This window comes from Equus przewalskii, chromosome 10 (assembly GCF_037783145.1).
Source record: "Equus przewalskii isolate Varuska chromosome 10, EquPr2, whole genome shotgun sequence".
NCBI classification, from domain to species: domain Eukaryota; kingdom Metazoa; phylum Chordata; class Mammalia; order Perissodactyla; family Equidae; genus Equus; species Equus przewalskii.
Window position 1 is genome coordinate 51,791,565 of NC_091840.1, and position 25,862 is coordinate 51,817,426.

Sequence of the window (25,862 nt, forward strand, 5' to 3'; positions counted from 1 at the left end):
TTGATGCAGGAAGGGAGATGGTCCAGCAGGCCCCCGAGCCCTCAGTGGCGTGAGGAGGAGTGGAAGAAGGAGTGTAGAGGCTGGTGGCCAGAGCTCAAGGGCATGGGGAGTGTGCTCCCGGAGAGTTTAATGCCTTGAAAGCAGTGCATGAGTCTTTTCCGGCTGCTAGAACAAAATACCACAGGCTGGTGCACTTAACCCACAGACATTTATTTCTCACAGTTTTGGAGGCTGGAAGTCCGAGATCAAGGGGTCGGCAGGGTTGGTTTCTCCTGAGGCCTCTCTCCTTGCCTTGCAGACGTCTGCCTTCTCTCTCACATGGTCTTCCCTCTGTGCGTGTGCATCCCTGGTGTCTCTTTGTGTATCTAAACTTCCTCCTCTTACAAAGGCACAGTCAGATTGCATTAGGGCCCCCAAATGGCGTCATTTTAATGTAATCACCTCTCCAAACGCCCTGTGTCCAAGATAGGTCCTCTCCAAGATATCTCCAAATACAGTCACATTCTGAGGTCCTGGGGTTCCAGCTTCAGCATGTGAATGGGGGGAGGGACACAAGTCAGCCCATAACAAGCAGGATTCGGGTACAAGAAGGATGCCAGCTCCACCTGCCAACACTGAGGAGGGTGTGTGACCAGTGAGGGCAGGTCGAGGGAGAGGAACTGTCTCCCTGTGCGAGGTAAGGGAGCAGAACCTCGGCCATGGCTCAGGTACAGCTAGGAGGTCAATAAGTGCTTATGGATGCAAACAGGGGAGCCAAGGAAAAGCTCCCTGAGAAAGGACTGCCTCCCAGTCCGCAGTGGAGGAGACGGGGGAGTTGGGGGCACAGAGTCTCCTGGGGCCCCTGCCCTGATGCCTCTCCCTGCCTCCCGCAGCCTGCAACTGCAACCTGCACGCCCGGCGCTGCCGCTTCAACATGGAGCTCTACAAGCTGTCGGGCCGCAAGAGCGGGGGTGTCTGCCTCAACTGCCGCCACAACACGGCTGGCCGCCACTGCCACTACTGCAAGGAGGGTTACTACCGCGACATGGGCAAGCCCATCACCCACCGGAAGGCCTGCAAAGGTAGGCGGTGGGGGCGGGGTCTCGGGAACACGGGCCTCCCTCTCCTTCCTCTGTCCTTTTCTATTTCTTTTTTCTAGTCCCCATACAAATCGGCACTGAGATGATCACACACACACACACACACACACGCGCGCGCGCGCGCGCGCGACCTCCCTGGTATTTGGAGGTGTAAGCCGAAACAAAGGGGCGATGGAGAAATGGTTCCCAGGAGAAGAAAGGAGAAGGTGTGATTCCTGCGAGGGTGCAGGGCTCCGGTCCCCGCCCCCGCCTTCCTCTGGTCCCTCTGCACAGGTGTGCCGCATACCACAGGGCGGGGGTCATGTTCACCGGGCTTACCATCGGCACAAAGGGCTCTCTTTTACCAAAACCACGCGGACATATTTCTTTGGATGTGTGCGCACGGCCCCCAGGCCCCCAAGCTCACACAGACATGGACAGTCGCAGTGAGGTCGGCGGCTGCTGGGGCCGGTTCTCAGAAGGAACATTTAATCCACCTGCAAACAGCTTTACTTCTCAGGACAAAAAAAGGGAGACGGCGGACTCTATTTTCGTTCACTGGAGCAAGCACTAATGTTTTAACTTTCCGCTGTTTGTTTTCTCTCACTAACAAAAGTGAAGCAATGCTCAGACGACTCAGTGGAGCTGATGAAATGCCAGGGAATTTAGTGACGTTGAGGGGGAGGAATGGGGGGCCCCCCACCCCACATTTGCTTTTGGGAATTCCAGGAACCAGGGCTCTCTGGGTCCAAAACTTGGGGCCTAGAGCTAGGGCTTGCCGTGAGCATGGCTTCTCAAGAAGATAGTTATCCTGAGGGCTCTTTGGGCAACAGTCCAGCACGAATGGGGTCCTGACATGGGCTTGTATAGACCCTGACAAGAGAGACCCGAGCCTTGGCAGACTTAGGCCCAGAGAATGAGCTCCAGTAGAGAAACCCTTCTGTGGCCACTGCCCAGCCTTTGGATGAAGCCAAATTATCATCTTCTTAACAGGAAATCCACCAGATGTTGGGCACTTGTGCTCAGGACTGCTTACATAATTTGCAGGCTCCAGTGCAAAATGAAAATATGGGACTTCTTGTTCAGGAATTACTAAGAATTTCAAAATGACAACAGAATCAGAGCTTCAACCAAGCACGTGCCCTATGAAAGTGGGGCCCATGAAGCTGGCCCTGCTTGTGTGGAATACTCTTCTGCAGAAAAGACAGTGTCCCAGTCTGACTCCTCCAGGAGAAATCCCTTCGTTTCCAAATGAACAGGAATGAATAGGGTGGCTCCCAAGACACAAGCAAGCTCTCCTTCCAGATCTGTGGACCTAAGGCTGCCTCTGGTGGTTGTCAAGAGAAATTTAAACATAAAGGTAGCCTGGCTATTTCCACATCAAAAAACAGCTGATCCAGGTGAGAATCCCCCATGAGACTGAACAGGACTCAGAAGGTGGCCTGGGCAAAGGGACCCAGGAAATGTCTACGGTGGCAGGAATGTGTGACCAGGGAGGGAGGGCTTTGGGTTTTCAGAGCACGTAACTGGAAGGTCTCCAGCTCCTTCACCTGTACCCAAGTGTTCGTTGTCTTTCATTTGCAGAAGAAATTGAAGCCAGGATCTTGTAAACAACTGGTTGAGCACAGATTTCTTGGGGATTTGGCCAATAAATTTTAATCAACAGGGGCCACTGTCAGGTGGGCCTGTGCATGAGAAGGTCTCGGCTCCATGTGGAAAGATAGTGGTCACGTACTGTCATGCCAGTTTCTGCTGTCAGAGCGGGAAAGACATGCCCCTGGAGAGGCGAGAAGGACCAGGCCTTGGTCATCTTCCCGTTTGCCTCCCCTCCCTCTCCTGTGTTGCTGTGGGGAGGGACAAGGGCCATGCATGGCCTCTCATGGCTCGGAGTGAGATGTCAGGAAGCGCAGGATCCTGGGAACCTGCAGATCATTCTCCTGGGCTCTGCTGCTCTGTTTAAATGCTGTAGGGACACCTGGCTTCCCTTGCTGGTTTCCAGGAGGAACAGAGGCAGGCAGACGAGGGTGTGGTCCTGTCTTATTATTTCAAATGCTGTGGCCGGCCTTGGTGGCTGTGTCTTCCCTTCCAGTCCTGGAGAGCAGGTGCCCCCAGTCTTGGTGGGACCCCTGAGAGAAGAACCCATGGAAGAGGAGAAATGTGGGGATGGATTCTGCTCGGAAGGACACCTGCTGGGGAGATGTGGGAGGAAAGGGTAGGACTCTCAGTGCCTCCTGATTGGTGAGGAAAGACAGTTCTTCAGGGATCCTGCCACCTGATTGGTGAGGAAAAACACTGCCTGAAGGGCCTACTGCATGGTTGGTGAGAAAAGACACTGCCTAAAAGATCTGCTCTCTGATTGGTGAGCAAGAAGAATGTGACCTGAAAGGTCCTGCCATGTCATTGGTGAGGAAAGGCATTTCTTGAAAGTTCCAGGTCTTACTCCTCAGCTCTCCTTTTCCTGGTGTCACCCCCTTAGGGGATTTGGGAATTTGAGTCCTCAGATCCCCCACGGAAGACTACCCATCAAAGAGAGACCCTGAGATCTTGGCGGGAGCCAGGCTTAGGAGTTCAGTCACTGTCAGGGGGATGTGTACCCTTGAGATCCTCAGGCAGGGGTCTCTCCATCACCCCCCACCGAGTCCGTCCTCTTGTCTTCCCAGGGCCAGGCAGTTTAAGGAAATGGTTCCTTTGGTGGAAGCATATGGTCCCAACGTTTTGATCTCTGATGGTTTGCTCTCAGAAGCTTCCAGAATCTGGTAGGTGTGGAGCCACCCCCAGGCCGTGGCCTCCTGGGATTGACCTCAGGGAAGCCCATAATGGCCTTCATGGGAAGGCTGCACTTCTTTGCTCTGTTCCAGATGTATCTCACAGGGGAGCTGGGACAACTGGCAGTGGCGCTTGACTCAAGTTAGCAGTTGACCTGAGGGTGCTTGGGAATGGCCATCAGGCCCTCTTTACCCCCTGACTTCCCAGGGCCTGGGAGGAGCCCTGGGCAGGGGGCCGAGGCCACCCATATACATTGCTGGCGATTGGCTGCCTCCCGACCTTGTTTAATTTAGAGCAGGGGTGGACCCAGACAAGAACAGCTTGCAGCAAGGGCATTAGATTCCAAACGTTATTATGCAGCCCCTCATTTGGGAAGTTTCATAGCAACAAATTTGTTGGGTTCTTTCTCCCCTCCCCTAGTTTAGAACCAAACCAGGGCTGGCAGGGCTAGCGCGTACAAAGGGCTGTAATAAACATGCCCAGGGAACAGGCGGCTGCACTCTCGGCTATTCAGTGCGATTTCACAGCACTGGGAAGGCCTCATTATGGCGTGGGCTGTTGTCCTATACAAAGTCAGATGAGATGAATTTCTCCCTTTTCTCCGCAGAATGGTTGGTGAATGATACTCGTCCTGGAATCTGTCAAAAGATAGGCGGTTTTGTTTACCATTTGTCTTCTTTATGGACTTTGGGGCTCTTTCTCTTTGGAGCCGGCAAAGAAGACGTTGCCATTTAACCATTTCGGCCATGCCTCCATTTAAACGATATTAATTTATCATCTTCCCAAACCATCTGTGATGGATAAAGACATTCCAGGAGTCTCCCGTGAACTGAATTGCGATGAGAATTAAGAAATTAACCACCGCATCTAGCGTCCCGCACAAAGGGCTTGGTTCCATTTCACTGAGCAGCCTGTTTCTTTCACTCGTTGCCCTGCCCCCTTCAAGTCCACAGTCTGCAGGGCTGAATGCAGGCCGCTAAGAAGGTGCCTGAGTCCTTCAAAGATGCAGGCGGTCGCGGGGCAGAAGCACGCGACGTCCTCACCATCTTTGTCAGTGCACGCTGGCCGCTCCCATCCACCCCCTATTTCTTCCAGCAGCTCTGCCAAGGGTTGAGGAGGAAGTGACTACCTTGGGCCGCCCCCTCTGGCTCCAGGACCACTATGTGCGGCTCCCCATGTGTTTCTCACTCTGGATTCTCGACCTTGACTTCAGGGCATCCTCACTGTATTTGACTCTGACTTGTGCAGAGGTTCTCACCCTTGGCTGCACTTTGGAATCACCTGGACGTTTGCGAATACTGTCACCTGGGTCCTCCCCCCAGAGATTCCGGTTCAATGAATGGGTCCAGAGGAGAGCTGGGCACTGGGAGGCCGAAAAGCTCCCCAAGGCTGAGAACCAGGGCAGTGGGAGGAGAAGAAATGAGGACAGGGAGCCGCTCTTGTGTTGAGAAAGGGAATACTCACAGGTGGCCTAGGCCCGGGATTTATTCTTTTGAGGGGAGAGACTTATTGTCAATAAATTTAAATGTTTTTTATGGCTCTCTTGATGAAAACTTGGTGGAGGGGGCTGTGCTTTAAATTGAACAAAATTTAAATCTTGCCAGGCAAGGCTGGGAGCGTAGCTAGTATAGCCTGAGGTTCCGGTGTCCAGATGGGATTGGATGGTCCTCACTGCTGGATAGCGTGTGTGTGTGTGTGTGTGTGTGTGTATACATGTCTAGATCTGATCATTTGAGGGTTTAGTCATAGCACAGCTAAGAACCTGGCACCCCACCCCTTCCAAACTCTAAGGCAGCGTCCACGCAGCCTGTGAAACCCTAGAGGCCTCAGGAGTGCCCTTTCATTTTATGGGTCCCTTGTCACATTTCCATTTCTTGTCATCATTTTATGGGGTGCAGGGAAAAGGGTTGGTCCTCTTAGGCAGGAAAGTGTGCAGTGGCTGGAGCAGCTCCCAGCTTGGAGGGCAGAGACCACACTCCATGGAGTAGCCTCTTTTAGGGTGCAGTTAAGGCCAGCACCCACAGGGAGAGAGAAGGTCAGGAGGGAAAATCCCCAGTGCAAGAGCTCCACCCCCCCGTGGCCTCTGTTGGCGCATCCGTTCCCTGTTCCCTGGGGAAAGTGGGGATCAGAAATCCTCGTCTCCAGATCTGGCTCCAGGTTCAAAGCCTGTAGAGAGCATCAGAGCAGTACATGACCTCCTTGGACCTCAGACTCCTCATCTATGAGGTCGTATTCAGATTTAGGGTCTCTGAGTCCATCCAGCTTTGACATTTCACATTCCTTGTACTCCTTTAAATAGTAAAAGTTTTATGGGTCCCTGATACAACAGGGCAAAGTCTTATCAATGTCAAGTCTTTGACCCAGGAACTCGGAAAAGCTGGCAGAGCCAGGAAATCAGGTGGAAATGGTTTTGTTCCAAGGTCTTTACAAATAAAGAGAGTCGCTGTGGCTCAGCACGTGCAGTGCCTTGCTCTGAAATAGGGTCTTTCAGGCCCAGCCCTTCATTTCTTTCCTCCGGGCATCCTTGGCCAGTTTCTTCACCTCCCTGGGTGTCAGGCCCCTCGTCTCTGAAGCCCACTCTCATCCTGATTCCACACATTCCCGGAGGATCCCCAGGGGTCCCTGGTCTGGAGCAGAAAAGCCTCCTGATCTTCCAGCCCCCCAGTTAAGGGAGGGCATTTTACTTGGGAAATAGCTTTTGCTCCCAGGAGAGCAGCAGTTGGGCACCAGCCAACAGACTTGGGATGAATAGCTTTTAAAAGCATGGAGCTTGGAGTTATTGAGACCAGGGTTCAAGCTCCACCTCCGGGCAGGGTGCTTACTCTTTGGTGCCTCAGTTTTCTCATCTGAAGATGAGGATAGTAATAGTCCTCCTCACTCCTAGGGTTGTGGTGTAGAGTAAATGAGGTCCCTGACACAGGGCCTGCACCCCATACCTGAGAACTGTTATGATATCCATACAAGTAGCGGAAAACAGAATAACCAGGACCCCTGCCATTGCCAGCACACACGCACAGCGAGACAGTCCTTGGTTCTCCATTGCCTCGTTCTTTCAATGAGCGGTGGTTGTGGGCGAATGGGCCCCTCGGACTTGAAGGGCTCAGCCCAGGTATGGGCTTTAAGGCCCATTGTCACAGGACTGGGCAGGGCCCTGGGGATTTGCCCTAATGCCCAAATGCATACTCTCCATAAAGGATTTACACACTTTGGGAGCAAAAATGACAAATGAGTCGAAGGCAGAGATGAGAGCTCGGCAGCTGCTTGTGGAGGCCCTGAGCAGAGAGGTGGGGACAGGCTGTGTGCCTCTGAACGTGGTTCTGAAAGTGCCGCTGAGAAGGACCCGGCAGCGTCTGCGGGACTCCCGACAGGCCTGGGGCTGGGAGCCAGATGCACGGCCCTCGCTGGCCCTCGCTGGCCCACTGCACAGGACCCTGGCGTTGCAGCACCTCTCCCTCCGTACTGTCCAGCTCTTGCCTGTCTGCCTGCCCCAAGCCTGTGCCTGCAGACACACACACACCCTCCCTCTCTCTCTCTCTCTCCCCGCTCCTGTCTCCCTCTCTCTCTCAGCCATCTGTAGGACCTGTGTCTTTTGCCCCAGCTGTAAATCAGGTGCAGGAAGACTACAGTTAACCAGATCATGAAGGGTCAAATAACCCAGTTTGGGATTACGGGGCTCCCCTCCCCTTCCCCTTCCTGCTGTCTGCACCTTGATCCGAAAGTGGCAGGGGAAAGGAGAGGTCGTGCAACTTGAAACATTTATTCTTTTGTGCCTCGTTAGCAACTGCTGGGAGAAAGAAAAGCATAGCTGCGGAGGAGGTTGACACAGACAGCTGAGATGAAGTCTGCGGATTATCTATGGATTTAAATTATCCTCGCTCCCTTATTAGCATGGAGAATTTGGGAGCGCAGAGTGGTCCTAGTCGGGGTTGCCGATGATCTAGGATACGAGGGGATTATCTTTCCTGCCAGCCCCTCCCTCTTTCTTCCAGAATCACAGGGTAAATGGGATGGCCTTTTCCCCATGGAGAGGACGGCAGATGCATCCCGAGTTTGTTCATTGATTCGGCAAGTGTTTATTGAGCACCTGCTACATGCGAGGATGGGGGTTACAGCAGTGACCAAGACAGACACCCTCCCTTGGAGCTTGCCTTGGAGTGGGAAGTTGACAATAAACAAAGAAGAAATAAGCAGAAGATTATTATAGATTGTGGTCAGTTACATGGAGGAAATGACCAGGGTGGAAGGAAGTGTAAGTGGGGGGAGCCATTCTGCAAGGTGGCCAGGGCGACCTCTCTGAGGACAGGACGTTTGAGGTGAGACCTGGCATGTGAGGAGCGGACAGCCGTGGGGAAGCTGAGGGAAAAGGGATAATAGAGTCAGGAAGCAGGAAAGGGCTGGTGGGCCCTTGGTCAGAAGGGAGGCAGGGGAGGGCAGGGTCAGTTCATGGGCGTGTGGAGAAGAGGTGGGCCCTATTCGAGAGCAGTGGAAGCCACTGGATGGCGTTAAGGAGTGGAGTGACAGGAGGGATACGTCTGTAAGAAGCTGCTTCTGTAAGACATGCCACAGATGGGAGAAAATATTTGCACATCGCACATCTGACAAAGGACTTGAATCCAGAATATGTAAAGAGCTCTCAAAACTCAACAATAGGAAAACAAACAGCTCAATTAGAAATGGGCAAAATACTTGAAGAGATAGTTACCAAAGATACACAGATGGCAGATCATTAGACATTAGGGAAATGCAGATTAAAACCACAATGAGCTACCACTACACACCTATTGGAATGTCGAAAATAAAAAGTACTGAATTTCTAAGCTCTGGTGAGGATGTGTAATGACTGGAACTCTCATAGACTGCTGGCAGGAATTCAAAATGGCACAGTCACTCTGGCAAACAGGTCGGCAGTTTCTTCTCAAGTTAATTATAGACCTGCCACAATACCCAGCAGTCCCACTCCTAGGTATTTATCCTGGAGAAGTGAAATCCAAGTTGATAACAGCATTATTCATAATTGCCAAAAACGACACAACCCTGATGTGCTTCAGTGAATGAATGGGTGAACACGCAGTGTACGTCCGTGCCATGGACTACTACTCAGCAATGCAAGTGGACAAGCTACTGATTCCCATAGTGACGTGGACACGTCTTACATGCATTTGGCTAAATGAAGGAGGCCGGTCTGAAAAGATTGTGTACTGTACAGTCCCATCCGGACACACTGTACATCCATACCTGGTACCTGCTGTACAGTCCCAGAATAAGATGTCTGAAGAGGTGAAGCTACAGGGACAGAGAACAGGTCGTAGTTGCCAGGAGTAGGGGTGGGGGGCTGACCAGAGGGGGAGCATGGAGGAATTCTTGGGAGTGTTGGAATGTTCTGTATCCTGATTGTAGTGGTGGCTACAAGAATCTCTGCATGTGATAAACCCCATAGAACTGTACACCAAAAAAAGTGAATTTTACTCTGTGTAGATTAAGTAATGATAATGCAGCTGCTTCCACAGGGCTCTCTGACACTCTGCCTTTGGGCCTTCCCAGTACTCATCTCCCGTTCCTCACAGCTCTGAATTCACTTAGACACTAGTCCCCGCTTGGTCAGCATGCACTCTTCGTCCCCCAGCCGAGCCCCACGCCACTCATCAACCTGTCTGGCGTCTTCCCCACCCCCTTATATTAGGTCCCCTCTATTCTGGAATGTTCTGACAGCCTTGGCCAGTTTTCATGTTTATTTTCCTGGTTGCCGACCCTCCTCACCCTGTTTGGAGGAGTGGAGACGACAAGAGCTTGGACATCCCTTAGGGGCGGACGTCTGTTCTCTCCCCAGTGCCACCTCTGGGGGTCCCATCAGGCTTCCTCCAAGAGGCCCAGCATGGTTGCAGGAGGTGAGGGAAGCTTCGGATCTGAACCTGAGTTTCTCTGAAGATGCTGGCCCTTTGTGTCTTCATGCCCTACTCTCACCTGCACTGAGCACGCTGTGTCCTCCCCCTCCCTCCCCCCTCCCTCCCCTTCCTGTCCTCTCCCTCCCCCCTGACCTCCCACAGCAGCCAGAGCTCAGCCTGGCCCACGTGGCAGGGCCAGTCCGCAGGGCCCTGCCTGCTCCTCCTTTCTCTGTGGATGGCATCCAGGTACACAGACCAGTCTTACTCGAAGCAGAGCAGAATGTTTCACTCTAACCCAGTGCCACAGGCAGATCTGGACCTTTGGCATGAGCTGCAGGCCTTCCAGCCCCAGGCGGCCTCGTGATTGGCTCTAGGAAGCAGCCCAGTTCGCTGACAGCGACGACCCAGGATTTAGGGCAGGGCGATTTCTCGGCCTGCTGCATTCCTCTGTGCCTGGGAGGCCTTGTGAGGACTGGAAAGGGTATTTTCCCAACAGACCTCAGCTGGGAAGGGAGTGTCTCTAATTCCTGGTGTTGGGCACTCTCTTCTTAAAGGACTGGAATAGAGGGCTTCCCCTGCATGCTGGGCAGGCAGGGCTGAGGCCACTTGTGGGGCAGGGCCCTGGCAGAAGCTCTTACTGCAGGTCTTGCTTCTCTGACCCCGTGCCAGCTTCCTGGTCAGCCTGTGGACCCAGCACCCTCCCTGTCTGAGGCTTGCGTGGGCCGTCCTTTGGAAACGGCCTTCAGATTGATGTCTGTGAGAAGTGTTGTGGCATCAGAATTGCGATGGACTCTGGTGATCAAGGAAGCCCTGCTGACTGCTCTGCCAGCTGCTGGAGTCTCGGGGGCTCTCCGAGCCGTGGCCCGCCTGGAGAAGGTTTCCCTCCCCCAGCAGTGGTGTGACTTCCACAGTGGGGCCAGGACATGAAAGGGGGCCCCAGGTTAGTCCAGTGGCAAGACACTCTGCTCCCTCATGAGCCAGGGACAGGCCTGGGGCCCGGGGCAGAGCCCTCTGGGAAGAGACACTAAGTGAGGCTAAACACAAGGTATATGAATGGGCTCAGGTGGCCAGAATAACGTACCGCAGACCAGGGACCTTAAACAACAGACATTTCATGTTTTCACAGTTCTGGAGGCAGGAAGCCCGAGATCAAGGTGTCAGCAGGGCTAGTTCCTTCTGAGGCCTCATTCCTTGACTGTTGATGGGCGCCTTCTCGCCGTGTCCTCACATGGCCTTCCCTGTGTGTGTCTGGGTCCTGATCTCCTCTTCTTGTAAGGGCACCAGTCCTGTTGGATCAGGGCCCACTCTGCTGACCTCATTCTAACTTAATCACCTCTATAAAGACCTTATTTCCAAATATAGCCACATTCTGAAGCACGAGGGTTTAGGACTCCAACATCTGAATTTGCAGGGGGACACAGTAACGGCCCATAACAGAGTGAAGCTGTCCTTCATGACTGGCTGGAGGCCTGGGTGGCAGCCGTGATGACGTCTGAAGCGAGGATCAGGGCAGTGGTTGTCCCGTCCCCGCCCCTGCCTGGAGCTGCTCCAGAGGGTCTGGGCCCCACACTGGCTTCCCTGTCTCCATAAGCATGTGCCCTGAGATCACTGCCATTTGAGGGTCCTGGCTGACCCCAAGGAGCCCTGGAGCCAGGTCCTCAAGAAGTTTAGGCAGACCCTCTGATAGAGTCCCAGGATGCATGTCCAAAAGCCATGGTGTGAACTGCAGTGGAGAGGGGGCCAGCCTTAGGTGGGCAGCTCCTCCTGGCAGAGGCTGTGGGCCTTCAGGGGTCCAGGACAGAGAGCGTCAGAGGGAGCAGGAAAGGCAGCTGCTTGGGACAAGAAGCTGCGTTTCAGGACTGTCTGCCTTCTGGGTCACCTTTGCCAGGACTCCTGGAAGCCCCTAATGTCTTCTCTTAGCTGAAGACAAAACAGGTCTCAGCGAGGAGATTCCGGTGCAACGCAGCGGGCAACAGTGTCAGCTTTAGACTGTTTAGTGGGAGTCTAGACCTCTGTCCTTACAGATGAGCTGCCTGAGGCCCAGAGAGAGCGAGGCACTAACCCCAGGTCACACAGCGTTACTGGCAGGACAGGCCCAGACATGGGTCTCCTGACGCCCATCTGAAACCATTTGTGTGCCCTGAGCCGTCTGTCCCTGTCTCATGGTCCAGAGTAGGGACCGTCTGTGTTCTCTGCGCCAGGAGGCCCTCCAGCCGCCATGTGCATGAGAAGCCTAGTCCTGCCACCCTCTCAGGGCCTGGGCTTCCGTCTGGTCTCCCTTTCCTCTTTAGAGAGAAACCCTCGGGTACATCGTTTCCCATCACCAGGTGCTGCCTGCTCCCTGCAGATGGGTGACCTCCTCTGAAAACGGTGGCTGACTTCAGGGAAACAGGAGTCACCACACAGCTCCCTGTGGCGGAAGACGTCCTGGCCCAGACCACGTTCTCAGAGGGTTAGGGGGGCTCTCTCTTCGTCCCCTCACCAGACCCCTGCAAAAGGAGGGACCTCCACTCACCTCGCTTCCTTGTTCTCCCCAGCTCCGCCTGTCCTGCTCCCCTGCCTGCCGTGGCTCTGTGCGTGCGCGTGTGCATGTGCGTGTGGGAGAGAGAGAGCTTGTGGGAATCTGTGTGCCTGGGTGTGTTTCCGGGTTGAGGGACTACAGGGGGATCCCTTTGGCTTCCTCTTCCTAAGGGCTGGGATCCGGGGCCTCCTTTGTAACTCGTGGGCTCAGACCCCCTTCCTGCGACACTGCCAGCCAGATTCCCTTGTCCCAGGCTATAGAGTCCGCTGTGGGGTGTTGTCATCTGTTAATGCCCCCCACACCTTGGAGCTCCCGCTTTTTTTCACAGAGGTTATGATTTTGGCCTTCCCTATTCATGGGTTTTTGGGAAAAGTCCTTACTTTGGGGCCATTTTGCTTGGAATTGAGACAGCGTTACGCAGATCTCTCTGTTAGGGTTGCATTTGGCTGCACAGGACAAAAAGCCCACCTAGCCTGGGTTTCAGCAGGTAAGTGCATGTTTCCCCTTGTGGGAGAAGGACAGAGCAGGCAGTCCAGAGAGGGCGAGGGGCCTCGGTGGTCCCTTAGAGATGAGGCCTTTCCCCTTTCCCCATCCGGCCTCCTCTCGCCTGTCGTGTTCCTCACCAGCCTGTGGTCTCCTCCTCCGTATGGTCAAACTAATTCACAGGGTGGTATAAGAGAACCAGAGGGGACGACTGTATGAGAGCATGGATGTGCTGGGGTGTTCACAGGCGTCTATGCTGGAGGAATGCTCTGCATCTCATGATCGTCCCACCACTCTGGAGGTGACCTGAGTAGCCTTTGAGACCCCCCACCCTTTGGGACCCTGCCGGCTTCTCTTCATGGAATGGTGATTTGCGTGGAGACACGATCAACCTGCTGCCTCTGTTAGTCCAGGCTAAGGGGCCAAGGGGTCACATGCTTCTCAGAATCTTGGGAGAAAGATCTGGAAGCCAAGCAGCAGAGCAGCCCTCCGCTGATCAAAGAATGGGCCCTTGGGAAGTGCCTGCTCCCCAAAGCAGAGACGGCTGCCCCTCCATCACTGAGGATGGCCCTCAGCTCCATTTGACCTCAGCTGGCACCTGGCTCCTCCCCAGCAGCACGCCAGCCCCATCAGCTGAGAAGTCGCCAGCTGCAAGGGGCCGTGGGTGAGGGCGATGCTTGGTCCTCCCACTGCTCCCCCCAGATTCTGTTCCGGGCCAGCTCCTGCCGCAGTAAAGACAACCTGGGCCTGCGGTGGTGCCTGTGGGTGACTTGGCTCTCACCCTTCAGTGACCGAGCAGCCTTTAGTGACCTCCTTCCAGCCAAGTCCAAAGATCCAGAAGTTACTGGTGCACAGCTGTGTTCCATCAGCACCGAGGGGAGGACTTTTTGGCTTGAATCTCAACATTACCGGCAGGCTTGCAAACAGGCCAAGGGAGGTCAGCTGGCACAAGCCTCTGGAGTCCATGTCTGAATGGTGCCCACGCCTGTTAGGGACTTGGGACGTGGGGTGCTGTGCTGTGGCCCTCTGCTTTCATGTGGCCAACTCAGAGATGCTGTCTGTGCCCAGTCACCCTTCCTGTCGCTGGGACGGATTTAAGAGGCCAAAGGGAAAGGTCAGAGGTCTTCTCCAGCCATCCCCTCGCCATCATCATCCACAGCTTGCATCAAGGCTGGGTCATTTCTGAGTAAAAAAAAGAAAGAAAAAACCAAGAGGGAATGAACTCAAATTTAGGGTTGATTTCAGAAGACAAGTTCCTAACAAAAGGGTTTACTACTATCTACAGGGGCAAGACAGGAACAGTTCCATTTTCTTCTGTGGATCCTGCAATGTGAGAAAGCTGCAGACGAGCCTCCAGGCTGGCCGCTTGGCACCCGGGGCCTCCCATCCCAGGGCTGCTGCCCCCTGTGCCCCGAACCAGACAGGGAGCACCCTCGGCCAGGACCCCCACTCAGAGCTTCCCAGAAGCTCTCATGTGTCCAGACACAACTTCGACAAACAATTCCTCACATTCCTCTCCTTTTTTCTCTGCTCCCTCCCTCTCTCCTCTTCCTAATTCGCCTCTTAGCCACTCCTGAGCCCAATGCCGGCTGGGAGAGGCCACATTTTCATCCGCAGACTTGTGCCCCCACACTGAGCAGTGCTGGCTGGGGAGGTCCTAATTTAGCTCTAAGGAGCTCTGCTCTCACTTAATTTCTTGGATGTTTTTTTCCATTTGGAGCACAAACACATAGCAGCGTGTGGCACCAATTGAAATAGCTGCAGGATGCCTTGCTGCAGACACTGCCCCACCCTCTCCAGGCTTCCCTGGGGATGGCAAGGGACAGAACGTTCGCCTCCTCCATCTCGTCTTCCCTTCCCCACCCGCACCCCAAGTCCTTTGCTAGATTCACGGAGGCAGAGATTCAGGTCCTGCATCTGCTGGTGTCGCAGTTCTTGCTCAGGCGTCCCCGTGTTGGTGGGTGTCTTAGCGCAGGCTGCTATTACAAAATGCTGTCGACTGCAGGGCTTAGACAAGAGACATTCGTTTCTCACAGTTCTGGAGACCAAGAAGTCCAAGATCAGGGTACTGGCAGATTCAGTTCTTGGTGAGGGCTCTTTCCCTGGCTTGCTGACAGCCGCCTTCTTGCTGTGTGCTCACGTGGTCTTCCCTGCCCCCACCCCATGGAGAGAGCTCTCTCTCCTCCTCTCCTTATAAGGGCACTGATCCCTTATGAGGGCCCCTCTCTCATGACATCATCTAAACCTATTACCTCCCAAGAGCCCGACCTCCTAATACCCTGACATTCAGGGTTAGGGCTTCAACATATGAATGGTGGGGGCACATTCAGTCCATAAGAGTGGGATGTCCCCCTAAAGTCCTCTGCCATCCCATCGCTGGGATTGGGTCCTTGGAATACGGGGAGGCAGCCTCAGGATGCATCCTGACGGGGTGGCAAACCCAGCCCTCTAGCCCGTTCCACACCGGGAGGAGGGGTGTGGGGACTGCTCTGGGTGCAGCAGCCACTGGCCTGAGAACCGGGGCCTTGCTTCACCTCCCAGCTTGCCTGTTCCCTTTCTGTGAGATGCTGGGGGGTTCCTTCACCTCCCAGTCTTTGCGTATTTCATCAGGGTGTTTAACTAGATGATCACTGTGGCTCTTCCTAGTGCTACAGTTTGTGGGTTTTGCGATCCAGAAGCCTGAGCCTCAGACTCCATGGCTGCAAATCAGGGTGGGGGCAGCAGCCTGGGGAGTTACACCTCCCAGTGACTCCCTCTGAGTGGGCAAACCCCAGGGCTCCATCAGGCCCCAAACCCCATCCCTCCCATGCAGAGGGTCAGCAGGGAAGCCTGGGGGCTGAGGAGTGAGAACTGTCAAGGTACCTCCAGATTCTGACTCCTCCGCTCATGATCAGCCCGGGGGCTTTGCATTCCTGAAAAGGTATTTCAGTGCAGGCCTTCCTCCTGGGCCTTTGGGAGGGCTCCCCAGCTCACTTCCCTGCTGCCCAAACCGTCCTTTCAAGTCGGTCCATTCTCATGTTCATTCCCCACTTCCAGGTAGGCAGGTGGCCAGTTATCAGAGCTTCTGGAATGTGCGTGGCCTTGGCTGGGCTGCCCCCATCCCTGCTCTTCCCCTGGGTGCGGTGGGACCCTGGAGGGTGTGCACTGGCTTCTCCGCACCCTCTGACCCTCCTATTGTGTGTTCTGTGCAGCCTGTGATTGCCACCCCGTGGGCGCCGCTGGCAAAACCTGTAACCAGACCACCGGCCAGTGTCCCTGCAAGGACGGCGTGACCGGCGTCACCTGCAACCGCTGCGCCAAAGGCTACCAGCAGAGCCGCTCTCCCATCGCCCCCTGCATAAGTATGTGCGGGTACTCTCCTTCTCAAGGCTCTGGCTTGGAGGCGGTGGGTGGGGGGAGGCCCTTCCGGACACTGGTCACTGACATCCAGTGGGTTTAGTGCTCACTGATGCCGATCTCTGTGCTTTGGGGGACCCAACCCCGTATGAGACCCCTAAGCCTATGGGGTGCTTGCAGAAGCAGCTGGGGGCTCAGCACAGCCAGCCTGCTGCTCTCGGTCCTGACAAAGACTGAGTCTCCTGCTCCTGGGGAGAAGTAGGCCCCACTTCTCAGCCCAGGTCCTAGTCCCATATTCTACTGTGACCCTGGGCCTGGGGTGGGCCTGTACCAGGGGCCACTATTGCTGTGGTGGCAGTGGCAGGAATTCCAGTGTTCCCTTGCTTCCACCTGATTCGGAACAGAGAAGACTGACAACCCGAGGCCTTTGAGAGAAGCTGAGCAGGGCCCCCATGCACGGCTACCCCTGCCCTTATGAAGGATGACAGCACCCCTGAGGGTCCAAGAGGCCCCATCAGGCCAGCCATTAGCCCCTTAGTTGCTAGAACTTGGGGAGGGGGTGAGCAGGATGACAGGGGTCACTCAGGGGCCCTGGCTCGGGAGAGTCTTAATATTTTACACCTGGTAGGATCGCAGGGGCATTACGGGCAGAGAATTAGCCCTGGGTGAGTCAAGCCTGGCTGAGAGCTGGCCCCGGCTTCGGCCTTGTCCATTCCCCAGCTAACTAAGCCCCCCAGGGACGAAGCCTGCTTCTCTAGAGCAGGGTTAGCATGCTCTGGCCTGGGGACGGGGCCCACTGCCTGTTTTTGGGTGGCTCAGTGGTTTTTTACCTTTTTTAATGATTGAAAAAGAAATCGAAAGAATAATATATTGACATGAGAAAATTATATAAAATGAAAAGTTGTGTCCATAAATACATTTCATGGGGACACAGCCGTACCCACTCGTTTACATGCTGCCTGTGGCTGCTTCGAGCTATGATGGTGGAATTGAGTCGTGGCCACAGGGACTGCATGACCTGCAGAGCCCAGAGTGTTCACCAGCTGGCTTCTGTGGGGGAGGCCTGTGGACCCTGCCTGGAGGGCTTCTGGCGTCCCTTAGCTCGGGGTGGGCGCTGGCTTCTCCTGTCAGTCACGAGGGACTTGGAATAACCATAGACACAAGCAAGAGGCTGGGGACCCTCCAGCCCCTTGGGGTCCTGGGAGCGGTCCGCACAGACCTTTGGAGAAGCCCCCCACACGCCTGGCAGGAGCCTTTGACATTACCTTTCTCCAGCCTGAGCTGGGTGTGGCCCTCCATCCAGAACACATGGGGCTGCGTGGGTTGCAGCCCCTCTTCTGACCAGTTTCTAAATCAGGAGATGTTTCTGCAGGGTGTTTGCAGGGGTCCAGTAACAGCAAATAACTCAAATCTGAGCCTCGGGAAATTGAGGTCAGTAGCCGTCCAGGGCCGAGCAAGGTGAAAGGGTTTTCACGGCAGCTAATTGTCAGAGTCCTACAACTTGCCAAATTCCTTCTTTTCTGTCCGTCCAAAAAGCTGCAAAGTGCACATGTTTAGAAAGCTGGGAGGAAATCAGTGCTGCCCCTTGGGGTTATGAAAACATGGGGGACACAAAGGCAGCCAGGGGCTGGTGGGTTGCTCAGAAATGGCTGGAGCCAACCCTTCTAGTCGCCAAGGGGAAAGACCTCAAAATGGAGCTGATGTTTCAGAATCAGATGGAAACCTCAGGAAACAGGAGCTCTCGCTTTCTGACACGCTCTGTCCCTTCTCCTCACAAAGGGCAGGCAGATGCTGGCGCGAGCGTTCCGCCAACAGTCTGACCTGGGTCTCCATCCTGAGGGCACCTGGCTCCGGGCACCCACCATGGCTGGGGGCTTGAGCCTGTTTTGTCACTGCTCTGGGAGCCACAGGCCCTAGCGTACATTGCAGAGCCAGGCCTAAGGTGCTGGGGTGGGGCAGCCACTGGGGCCATGGGCCCAGCTCTCTGGTCCATGGGGACTTGCAGGATTAGGCTGGACGGCCCGGATGTTGCCTCTGGAATGTTTCTGCTGGGACCACGTAGCCCCTGAGGGCTAAAAGTGGGCCTGGTACAAGGTCTGCTTCTTAATGAGCTGAGTCACAGGGCACCTGTGGGTCATTGTTGCTGATAACATCACCTGTGAACAAGATTTCACCCCCCCCCCCACCCCCCCCCAGATTGAGGGCTGTGTCTGTCCTCTGCCCGTTCCTTCTGAAGGTGCAAAGGCCGGCTGCTGGGGGTAGCCCTCAGGTTTGCCCCCAGGCCCAAATGTCCCGTCTCCAACCACCAAGCCTCAGGTCCCAGCTGGTCCGGAGTCTGGGGGTCCGAGGGAGGTCTTACCCTGAAGAGTCAGACGGTGGCCAGAGTCAGCAGAGTTCATGGTTCGTCACCAGGGGAGGAGAGTCCCTACCCCTCAGGGGCTTTTGGTCCGTGGTTTGGCCTCGTCCAGAAAGAGGAAGCCAGAGCTATGATGCCTCCTCTCAGAGGCTGGCTAAACCCCTCACCGTTACTGAGCACAGGGTCGGAGCCAGGGGTAGCAGGAACTAAATGCCATTCTAGGTAGAAAAGGAATGATCCCAATAAAGTGCATGCTTCTCTCAGGCCCTTGCATCTTCCGTAGTGTCAGCCTGTACTCCCACCGAGAAAATGCCTTAGCTTATGAGATGGGAGCCCATGGGAAACTGGGCCAGGGGTGCACACCCCTCTCTGCACGGGTAAGACACCTCCCAGCCCCCTCACCTGCCACCCCTGCCATGGACTCCTTCTCCACCAATGAGTCGAGGTCAGAGGTGAGCAGGGCCTGGGTGGCCCCATCATGATGAGCCGGGGGAGCCCCTCTCTGCTGCCCCAGGGGCCAAGTCAAGTGGACGACACACAGACAGTAGAGGTCAAGGACAGCTCTCCATGCTGTCTGCTCGTCCTGCCTTCTCCCCACTCCTGTCCCTGCCAGGTGGAGGGACAGCTTCCGAAGCAGAACAAGGCAGTGTGCCCGGGACTCCCACGCCAGCCTTCTCCTGCTGACCATCCTCTCCTGGAGCTGCAGAGTGGGGAGAGGGAGGGAGGGTCCAGGGAGGCTGGGGGCAGTCTGTGCTGTGCTCATTCTTTTCTAAGGTCAAAAATAATATCTTCTTGCCTCGTTTTCTCTTCCTCCCGTCGTGAACCTCACAAAGAGATCCCAGTGGCCCCACCAACCACCGCAGCCACCAGCGTGGAGGAGCCTGAAGGTAGGCTTTCCCTTGTGCTGCTCACGTCTTGCTTTTGCTGGGGGGTGTGGTGGGATGGAGTGGAGGGGGATTAGAGGGGCCGGACTCCTCTGGACCACCTTTGGGGTGCTGCTCAGCGTGAGTGGTACTCCTGGGCTGGACTGAGGAGGATGGAGTTTCGTGGTGTCTGCGGCCTAGCCTCTCTCCACGCCTCGGATCCTCAAAACTGTCTTCCTCCTGCTCATCACCAAGGGTAAGAAGCTTTCTGCCAGTGCAACACCATGTGAGTGGGGGGCATGGAGCTCCTTCTGGGGGCTGCAGAGAAGGAAGGAGATGGGTGGTGGGGATGAAAAGGCGTTCAAGCACAAGGGTCCACACACAGAACCCAGGGGGGCCCGTGAACTGGGACGGGGGAAGCACACCCTCAGTGTTCTCACCTCTATCTGAAATTGCACATTTCCTCCATTGCAAAGGTGGGCGATAAACGTGCATGATCAGCAGCACTGGTGACTCTGCCAGCAGCAGCAGTCACAGCTGTTTGCACATCACGATAGAGTCAGTGCAGCTATCACAAAACACTGTTTGTGCTCGCCGTTGCTTCAAAATTAAGGAAGTTACCAGGCCCGCTGCTAGATCCTGATTTATAATCATTAATAAAGAAGCACATACATTACGTAACTGTACCGTAAATCTGGGTTTTTGAAAATATTTGGAGAAGTGTATTTCAGTATTATTGGTTTCCTTTGTAGTCCTATGTATTTTACTTTTGCATTTAAAAATCTTCCTGTGAGAAAGGGTCCACGGGCCCCAGCAGTCCTTGGTACAAGAAAGGTTACTCAGCCCTGGCTTAGGGCATGCAGAGGGCTCAGAGCCTGGCTCGCAGGGGGAGAGGGGGTGCCAGATGGAGGGCAGGCCAGGCCTGCACCCAGGGCCCTGGTCCTGGGGTCACATGGGGCTTTTCTGTGCTGGTACTTAGAGTAGGAGTGGGAATGGGGCAGAAAGAGTGACAGTCCCCTGCAGGGACATCAGTGCCAGCTCTGAGGACCCCTTTTCTCCTGTCCAGATAGGAGTGTAGGGAGTTGTGGGGGCACATGCACACCTTTGCCGTCGCTTGAATATTTTAGAATAGACTGGAGTTTGGGGAGTATTGGCATTGCACCGAAACGTGAGAGAAAACAGATTTAGAACTTGCGTCTGCACAGTCAACAACCAGCCCTCAAAGAGGAAGGGACAGAAGAGCATTTCAGGGAATGCCTAGGCCACACCGGGGGAAACCGAAGACATTTTGATCCTGCGTCGTTGGGCAGAGTCTCCAGGCTCCTTTGGCTGAGCTGCGGGGGATACTTACAGCAGACATAGCAACGGAAGGGGTTGGAAGCAGCATCACGGGTCCCTGGGAGGCGAGGTGAGAAGCCCTTTCTGTAAAAACCCAGTTCAAAGGAACGTCCCAAGTTCATTCACCTCTGGGGTGGGGCTGTTTTGAAGCTAGAAGACACTTCCTTTGATGGAGTCTTGGTTCTCGCTTCCTTGAAGTCACCCCCATCCCCTCAGAACTCCCCTGGACAAGCTCTCTGGGCTGTGCACACAGTTCTTGGAGGCCCAGGCAGGTCTTCCTGATCTTTCTCGCCTCCGTTTTTCTAGTCCTTACAGCTTGACTCTAGGTTCCCAGCAGTGGTTTTGTCTTCTTCCCTTCCAAACCAGAAATCGGCAAATGGAAAAAAAAATAGAAAAGAAAAGAAAATCACTCCTGAGATTTCTGTAGAGGCTGCGAGAAGCTGGTGGTGTGCAGCACACCAGGATCCCCTCGACCGAACAAGCTTCCTGAGCAACTGCGTGTAAACAGCGGTAGCGCCACCCTTAGCGCTTCTGGCTTAGTTAACTTCTCTGACTTCTTTTGCTTTTGTTACTGTTTATTTCCTTTCTTTCTTCTGAACCTTTAAAAACATGATTCAAATGGACACAAGCGGTAAATAAACCCCCTTACAGAGTGCTTTCCCCAAAGAGGGGCCAGGGAGCCTGTGTGATGCTTGTCACTCACAGCGTTGGCCAGACCCTTTCCGACCTTCTCTGGGGGTCCCCAGAGGTGCAGGATCTCTCATGCTCTCTGCAGAACTCGGGCCGTGAGCACTGGACTCCGGGGCTTGCCACCACAGTGGCCCGGCTCGCTTGTCTCAGCAGGCCAGGACGTTGAGGCCAGGAGGCTGGGGGCTGCCGGCCTGGGAGCTCAGTACTTCCAAGCCTGTCGATTCTTGCAGTGTTTGAATAGGGAAGGCCTCTGTGCCAGGCTGCCTGGGAAAAGCTTATTTACTTTTGCCTTTGTAACGGAGGAGAATTAATAAACCAAGAATTTGTCCTGAAAGCTGATGGACATAACCTCGCCCTGAACCCGTCCTCCTCGAAGGACCAGCTCACCCGGGAAATGTTGTCCACCTGCTTTCTTGGGGCAGGGAGGTGAGGAACGCTGTGCCCCTGGGAGATCTGGGGCCCGGGGACCCAGGAGGGAAATGGGCGGGGAAGGAGATAGGGACCACCCACTCCAAACCGACTACTTATGGTTAGACTCCACCCCGGGGCTAAAAGAGGCCCACTGCCCTTCCTCACCCTCCGGCAGCTCCGCGGTAGCTGTTGGTCTGCACACCGCTGGGTTTCACGGAGGCTCTTTGGTTCAGCGGGAGGAGTGCTGGGTTGGAGCCGCGAGATCTGGAGTTGATTCTGCACTGACTCTGAGGCCTTGGACAGTACAAAGACTTCTCCTTTCTGCCTCCCCTGAAGCATGAAGGGGTGGGACCAGTGGTCCCCAGGGGCCCATCCCCACCTTGCGTCTTGAGGTAGAATTGGGCTCCTCCTGCTAAGCTTTCTTCCTCTGCAGAAATTCCTGCTCACTCTCCTTCTGCCTCTGCTGATCAGCTTCTTCCCTGGTCCTTTGCAGAAGTCCCTGTGGGCAGAGACGTGCTGGTGAATAGTGAACACCTGCCTGGGCGGGGCCTGGTGTGTAGCATTTGCCACTTTCCCTGGTGTATGTGCGCTTTCCCTGGAGGGTTTCAGGCCACCCCACGTGACTTCACTCAAGAGATGTGCATGGATCGGCTCTCAAAGCCCATGTGAGCTGACTTCACCCACCCCTGCCCATGGGCCTCTCCCAGAAATGGAGAGTAGACTCAGGAACAAAGAAATCCAGTGGGAGGGAGAGCTGCCTCTCAACAAAGCGAGAAGCTGTTGGTGCTTTGCTGGCCTCCTTGGTTTGGAGGGGCATGGCTGCCTTCTGAGTGGAAGCTGGACCCTGGGTGGAGGTACAGGAGGGGGGAACTCCTGGGCTCCCCCACCTCCCAGTGGAGTTTTGGGTCCTCTCTCCAGGCCCTGTCCTTCCACTGCACTCACCCCGTTTGGGGCCCTACGTGGGGCTTTCTGCTAACTGCTCCAGCGGCCCCAGCCTTGGGGGTAGGTGCAACTTCTGGGCACCCTGGCGGCCCTCAGGGAGTCTAGAGAGAGAACTCCGTGGAACCCAGCAGCTGAATTTATGTGAACAGCTTCAGGTGCTCCCGGGTGTGTGTAGGGGGTGGGAGGTGACCTTAGAGATGTCATATCTGGTGGCCTCTCAGCACCTCTATTTTTTTCATGGAAGAAAATTGGGTTTATGTAGACCTGCAACCTGGGTAAGCTTGGGTTATTCTCATTTTAGACTTTGGTTTTCCAAGATAGGGACTAGGTTGGGTGAGTATGGGACAAGGACCTGGTGAGACTTGAATGCAGTATTGGCCAGGTGCTGGATGTGGGACAGGAGAGAGGAAGGGGCACTAAATTGGGAGCCTGAGACCTGAATTCTGCTGGATCTTGTTTCCTCCTCTGTGAAAGGGTGTAATGATAGCCCTGCCTCCTGGAGTTGTTGTGGGGATTAAATGAGATGATCCCAGTAAAGCCTTTGATTCAGTGGTGGGCTTATGATAAGTGCTCAATAAAGAAAACAATAGAACAACATGGAAAATACAAACACCACGGTGGATTGGGGGGCTGAACTGAGCTAAGGTCTCGCAGCTCCTCATCCGGAGGTGGGACTTGCAGTGGGAGTTGTCGGCATGGGGACAGGTGCAGGGTCAGCCAGATGAAAGGCTCTAGGGGAGACCTTGGGAGGGAAGGGGGGCTGCCCAAGGTAGGGGGCAGCTGAGGGAACTGCTCAGTGTCCTCGTCACAGCCTTCCCAGCAGCTGCTGTTAGACCCTCAACTAACAGAGAGTTAAAGACTGGAAATCAATGAAAGGTCAAGTGCTTGACTTCACGATAGCCAGAGGTGGGGGCAGCCCAAGGGTCCATCAGTGGAAGAAAGGATAAGCACAATGGTATGTATCCAGGCAATGGAACATCATCCAGACGTTAAAAGGAATGAAGTCCTGATACATGCTACAACATGGGTAAACCTTGACAACTTTATGCTGAGTGAAAGAAGCCAGACACAGAAGGCCACTTAGTATGTGAGTCCGTTTATATGAAATGCCCAGAATAAGCAAATCCAGAGACAGAGAGCAGATTAGTGGTTGCCAAGGACTGGGAAGAAGGAGGAATGGGGATGCCTGTTTGATGGGTACAGGCTTTCCTTTTGGGGTGATGGAAAAGTTCTGGATCTAAATAGTGTTCAGTTCTTAGTTAAATCAAAAAAAAAAAAAGGGGGGGCTGGCCCCGTGGCCGAGTGGTTAAGTTTGCGCATTCCACTGCAGGCGGCCCAGTGTTTCGTTGGTTCGAATCCTGGCTGCGGACATGGCACTGCTCATCAAACCACGCTGAGGCAGCGTCCCACATGCCACAACTAGAAGGACCCACAACGAAGAATATACAACTATGTACCGGGGGGCTTTGGGGAGAAAAAGGAAAAAAATTAAATTAAAAAAAATAAATAAATAGTGTTCAGTTCCATTTTAAAATGGCTAAAATGGTCAATTTTATGTTATGTGTATTTTGCCACAATTAAAAAAAAAAAAAGTCAAGTGCTTGAGGTCAGAGTCCAAGGGTGAAGTGAGTCTGGTTTGTCTGGTTGGTGAATGGAGAGAGGGGGCCACGGACAGGGAGCTGGGGCATGGGCAGGACATGCTTGTCTTCCTGGAAGACTTTTGAGGGTAGGGGTGTCTCTTAGCACCTCCCCACCCCAGCCCCAAGCAGTAATAGCTCAGCCAACATGGGGAAAGGGCGGTCTAGCTGGGATTCCAGCTGAAGTCTCCAGACCTCAGAGCCTGTGAGTGGCATTGACCACTGTGTCATTGTGCCTCTCAGTAGTTATACTGGCTGGTCAATTTGGGGTAATTTTTTTGTATTTCTGACCGTGGTGTGGTAACATCTTACCAAGAAAGAAGACAAACTCGTGTTTGGTAGAGATGGAGGGATGGCCAGTTAAAAGCTGCTGTCTTCTGCAGGTGGCAGTTAAAGTGGCACTTGGGAGTGTGGTTGGTTGGCGTGTGGGGCTGGCATGGCTGAGGCCACAGGTTCTGGGCGTGGGAGAACCAGTTAGCTCTTGCCTTTGGTCGCAAAATGACCTGAGTGAAACAAGGCAGATGAATCAGCTTAAACCAGAAGACTGGTGGGGGTTTGCCGGAGAGGACCATGGTGCCTTCTTCATACACCGGCCAGCACTTGTATCATAAAAACACGCCCGTAGAGAATCAGCTGAAAATTGTTAGACTGGTAAGAGAATTCTGCAAGGAGGTCATTACAAAATTAACATTGAAAGGTCAGTAACTTTTCTTATAAATCAGCAATAACTAGTTACAAAAGAGTGTCCCAGCGAGTGAGTAAAGAGCATCTGACTGGATGTCTGGCTTGAGTAAGTGCTCAATGAATGCACATCATTTTTATGATAATGGAAACAAAATCCCAATTAGAATAGCAACGAAAACATCAAATACACAGAAATTAATGTAGCAATAAAAGTGCAGAATGTATATTTTTAAAAAGGTTAAACCTTTTCCATGGGACACTACGAAGACCACAAAAAAATGAAAGGCCTTATGCTGTTCTGGGAGGGCAAACTCAAAATTGTAAAATGTCAAGTCTCCCTGAGATAATTTATAAGGTTAGCATAATTCTAGTCAGAATACAAATTGGATAGGATATGATTCTAAAGTTCAGCTAGAAAAATAAATGAGCGAGAATAACCAAGAATTTTTTTAAAGAAGAGTAATGAAGGGTGAATTGCCATACCAGATATTTTAAAATATTGTAAACAGGGTACTTAAATTAGTGTGATACTGGCATGGGAATAGAGAAATCACGAAAGCTGAGTAGAAAGTCCAAAAATAGACTCAAATGTAAACATAAGAACTTGGTACATGGTAAAGCTGTGACTATAAACCAGTGAGGAAAAGGATGAATCAGTCAGTAGATGGTCCTGGGAAAAGTGGCTATTTATTTAAAAATAGTAATGAAATTAGATTTCTACTTCATGCTGTGAACCAACATAAATCCGAAAGGATTAAATGTTTCTATATTTTTAATGAATCCCTAAAAGTTCTAGAATGAAACATATCAGTATCAATGTGTTGTTGAGGTGAGGGAGCCTTTCTAGATAGGATACAAAAGTCAGAAATCATAAAGGGAAAGATTTTAAGTAGAT

General features: G+C 53.7%; 1 protein-coding gene across 5 annotated transcripts in view; it reads left to right on the forward strand.

Annotated features, from left to right (window-relative positions):
• The window catches only part of NTN1 (netrin 1), a 186,854-nt gene that overhangs the window by 120,717 nt on the left and 40,275 nt on the right, over positions 1 to 25,862 (forward strand). For 3 of the 5 annotated variants that reach the window (XM_070561059.1, XM_070561060.1, XM_070561058.1), the window contains exons 3-5: positions 873 to 1,061; positions 15,902 to 16,051; positions 19,236 to 19,289. In XM_070561059.1, the coding sequence (XP_070417160.1) occupies positions 873 to 1,061; positions 15,902 to 16,051; positions 19,236 to 19,289 (393 nt within the window). Of the gene's footprint in view, positions 1 to 872; positions 1,062 to 15,901; positions 16,052 to 19,235; positions 19,290 to 23,976; positions 24,181 to 25,862 lie in introns of those variants that run through there. The other 2 variants (XM_070561062.1, XM_070561061.1) reach the window with 1 other exon arrangement.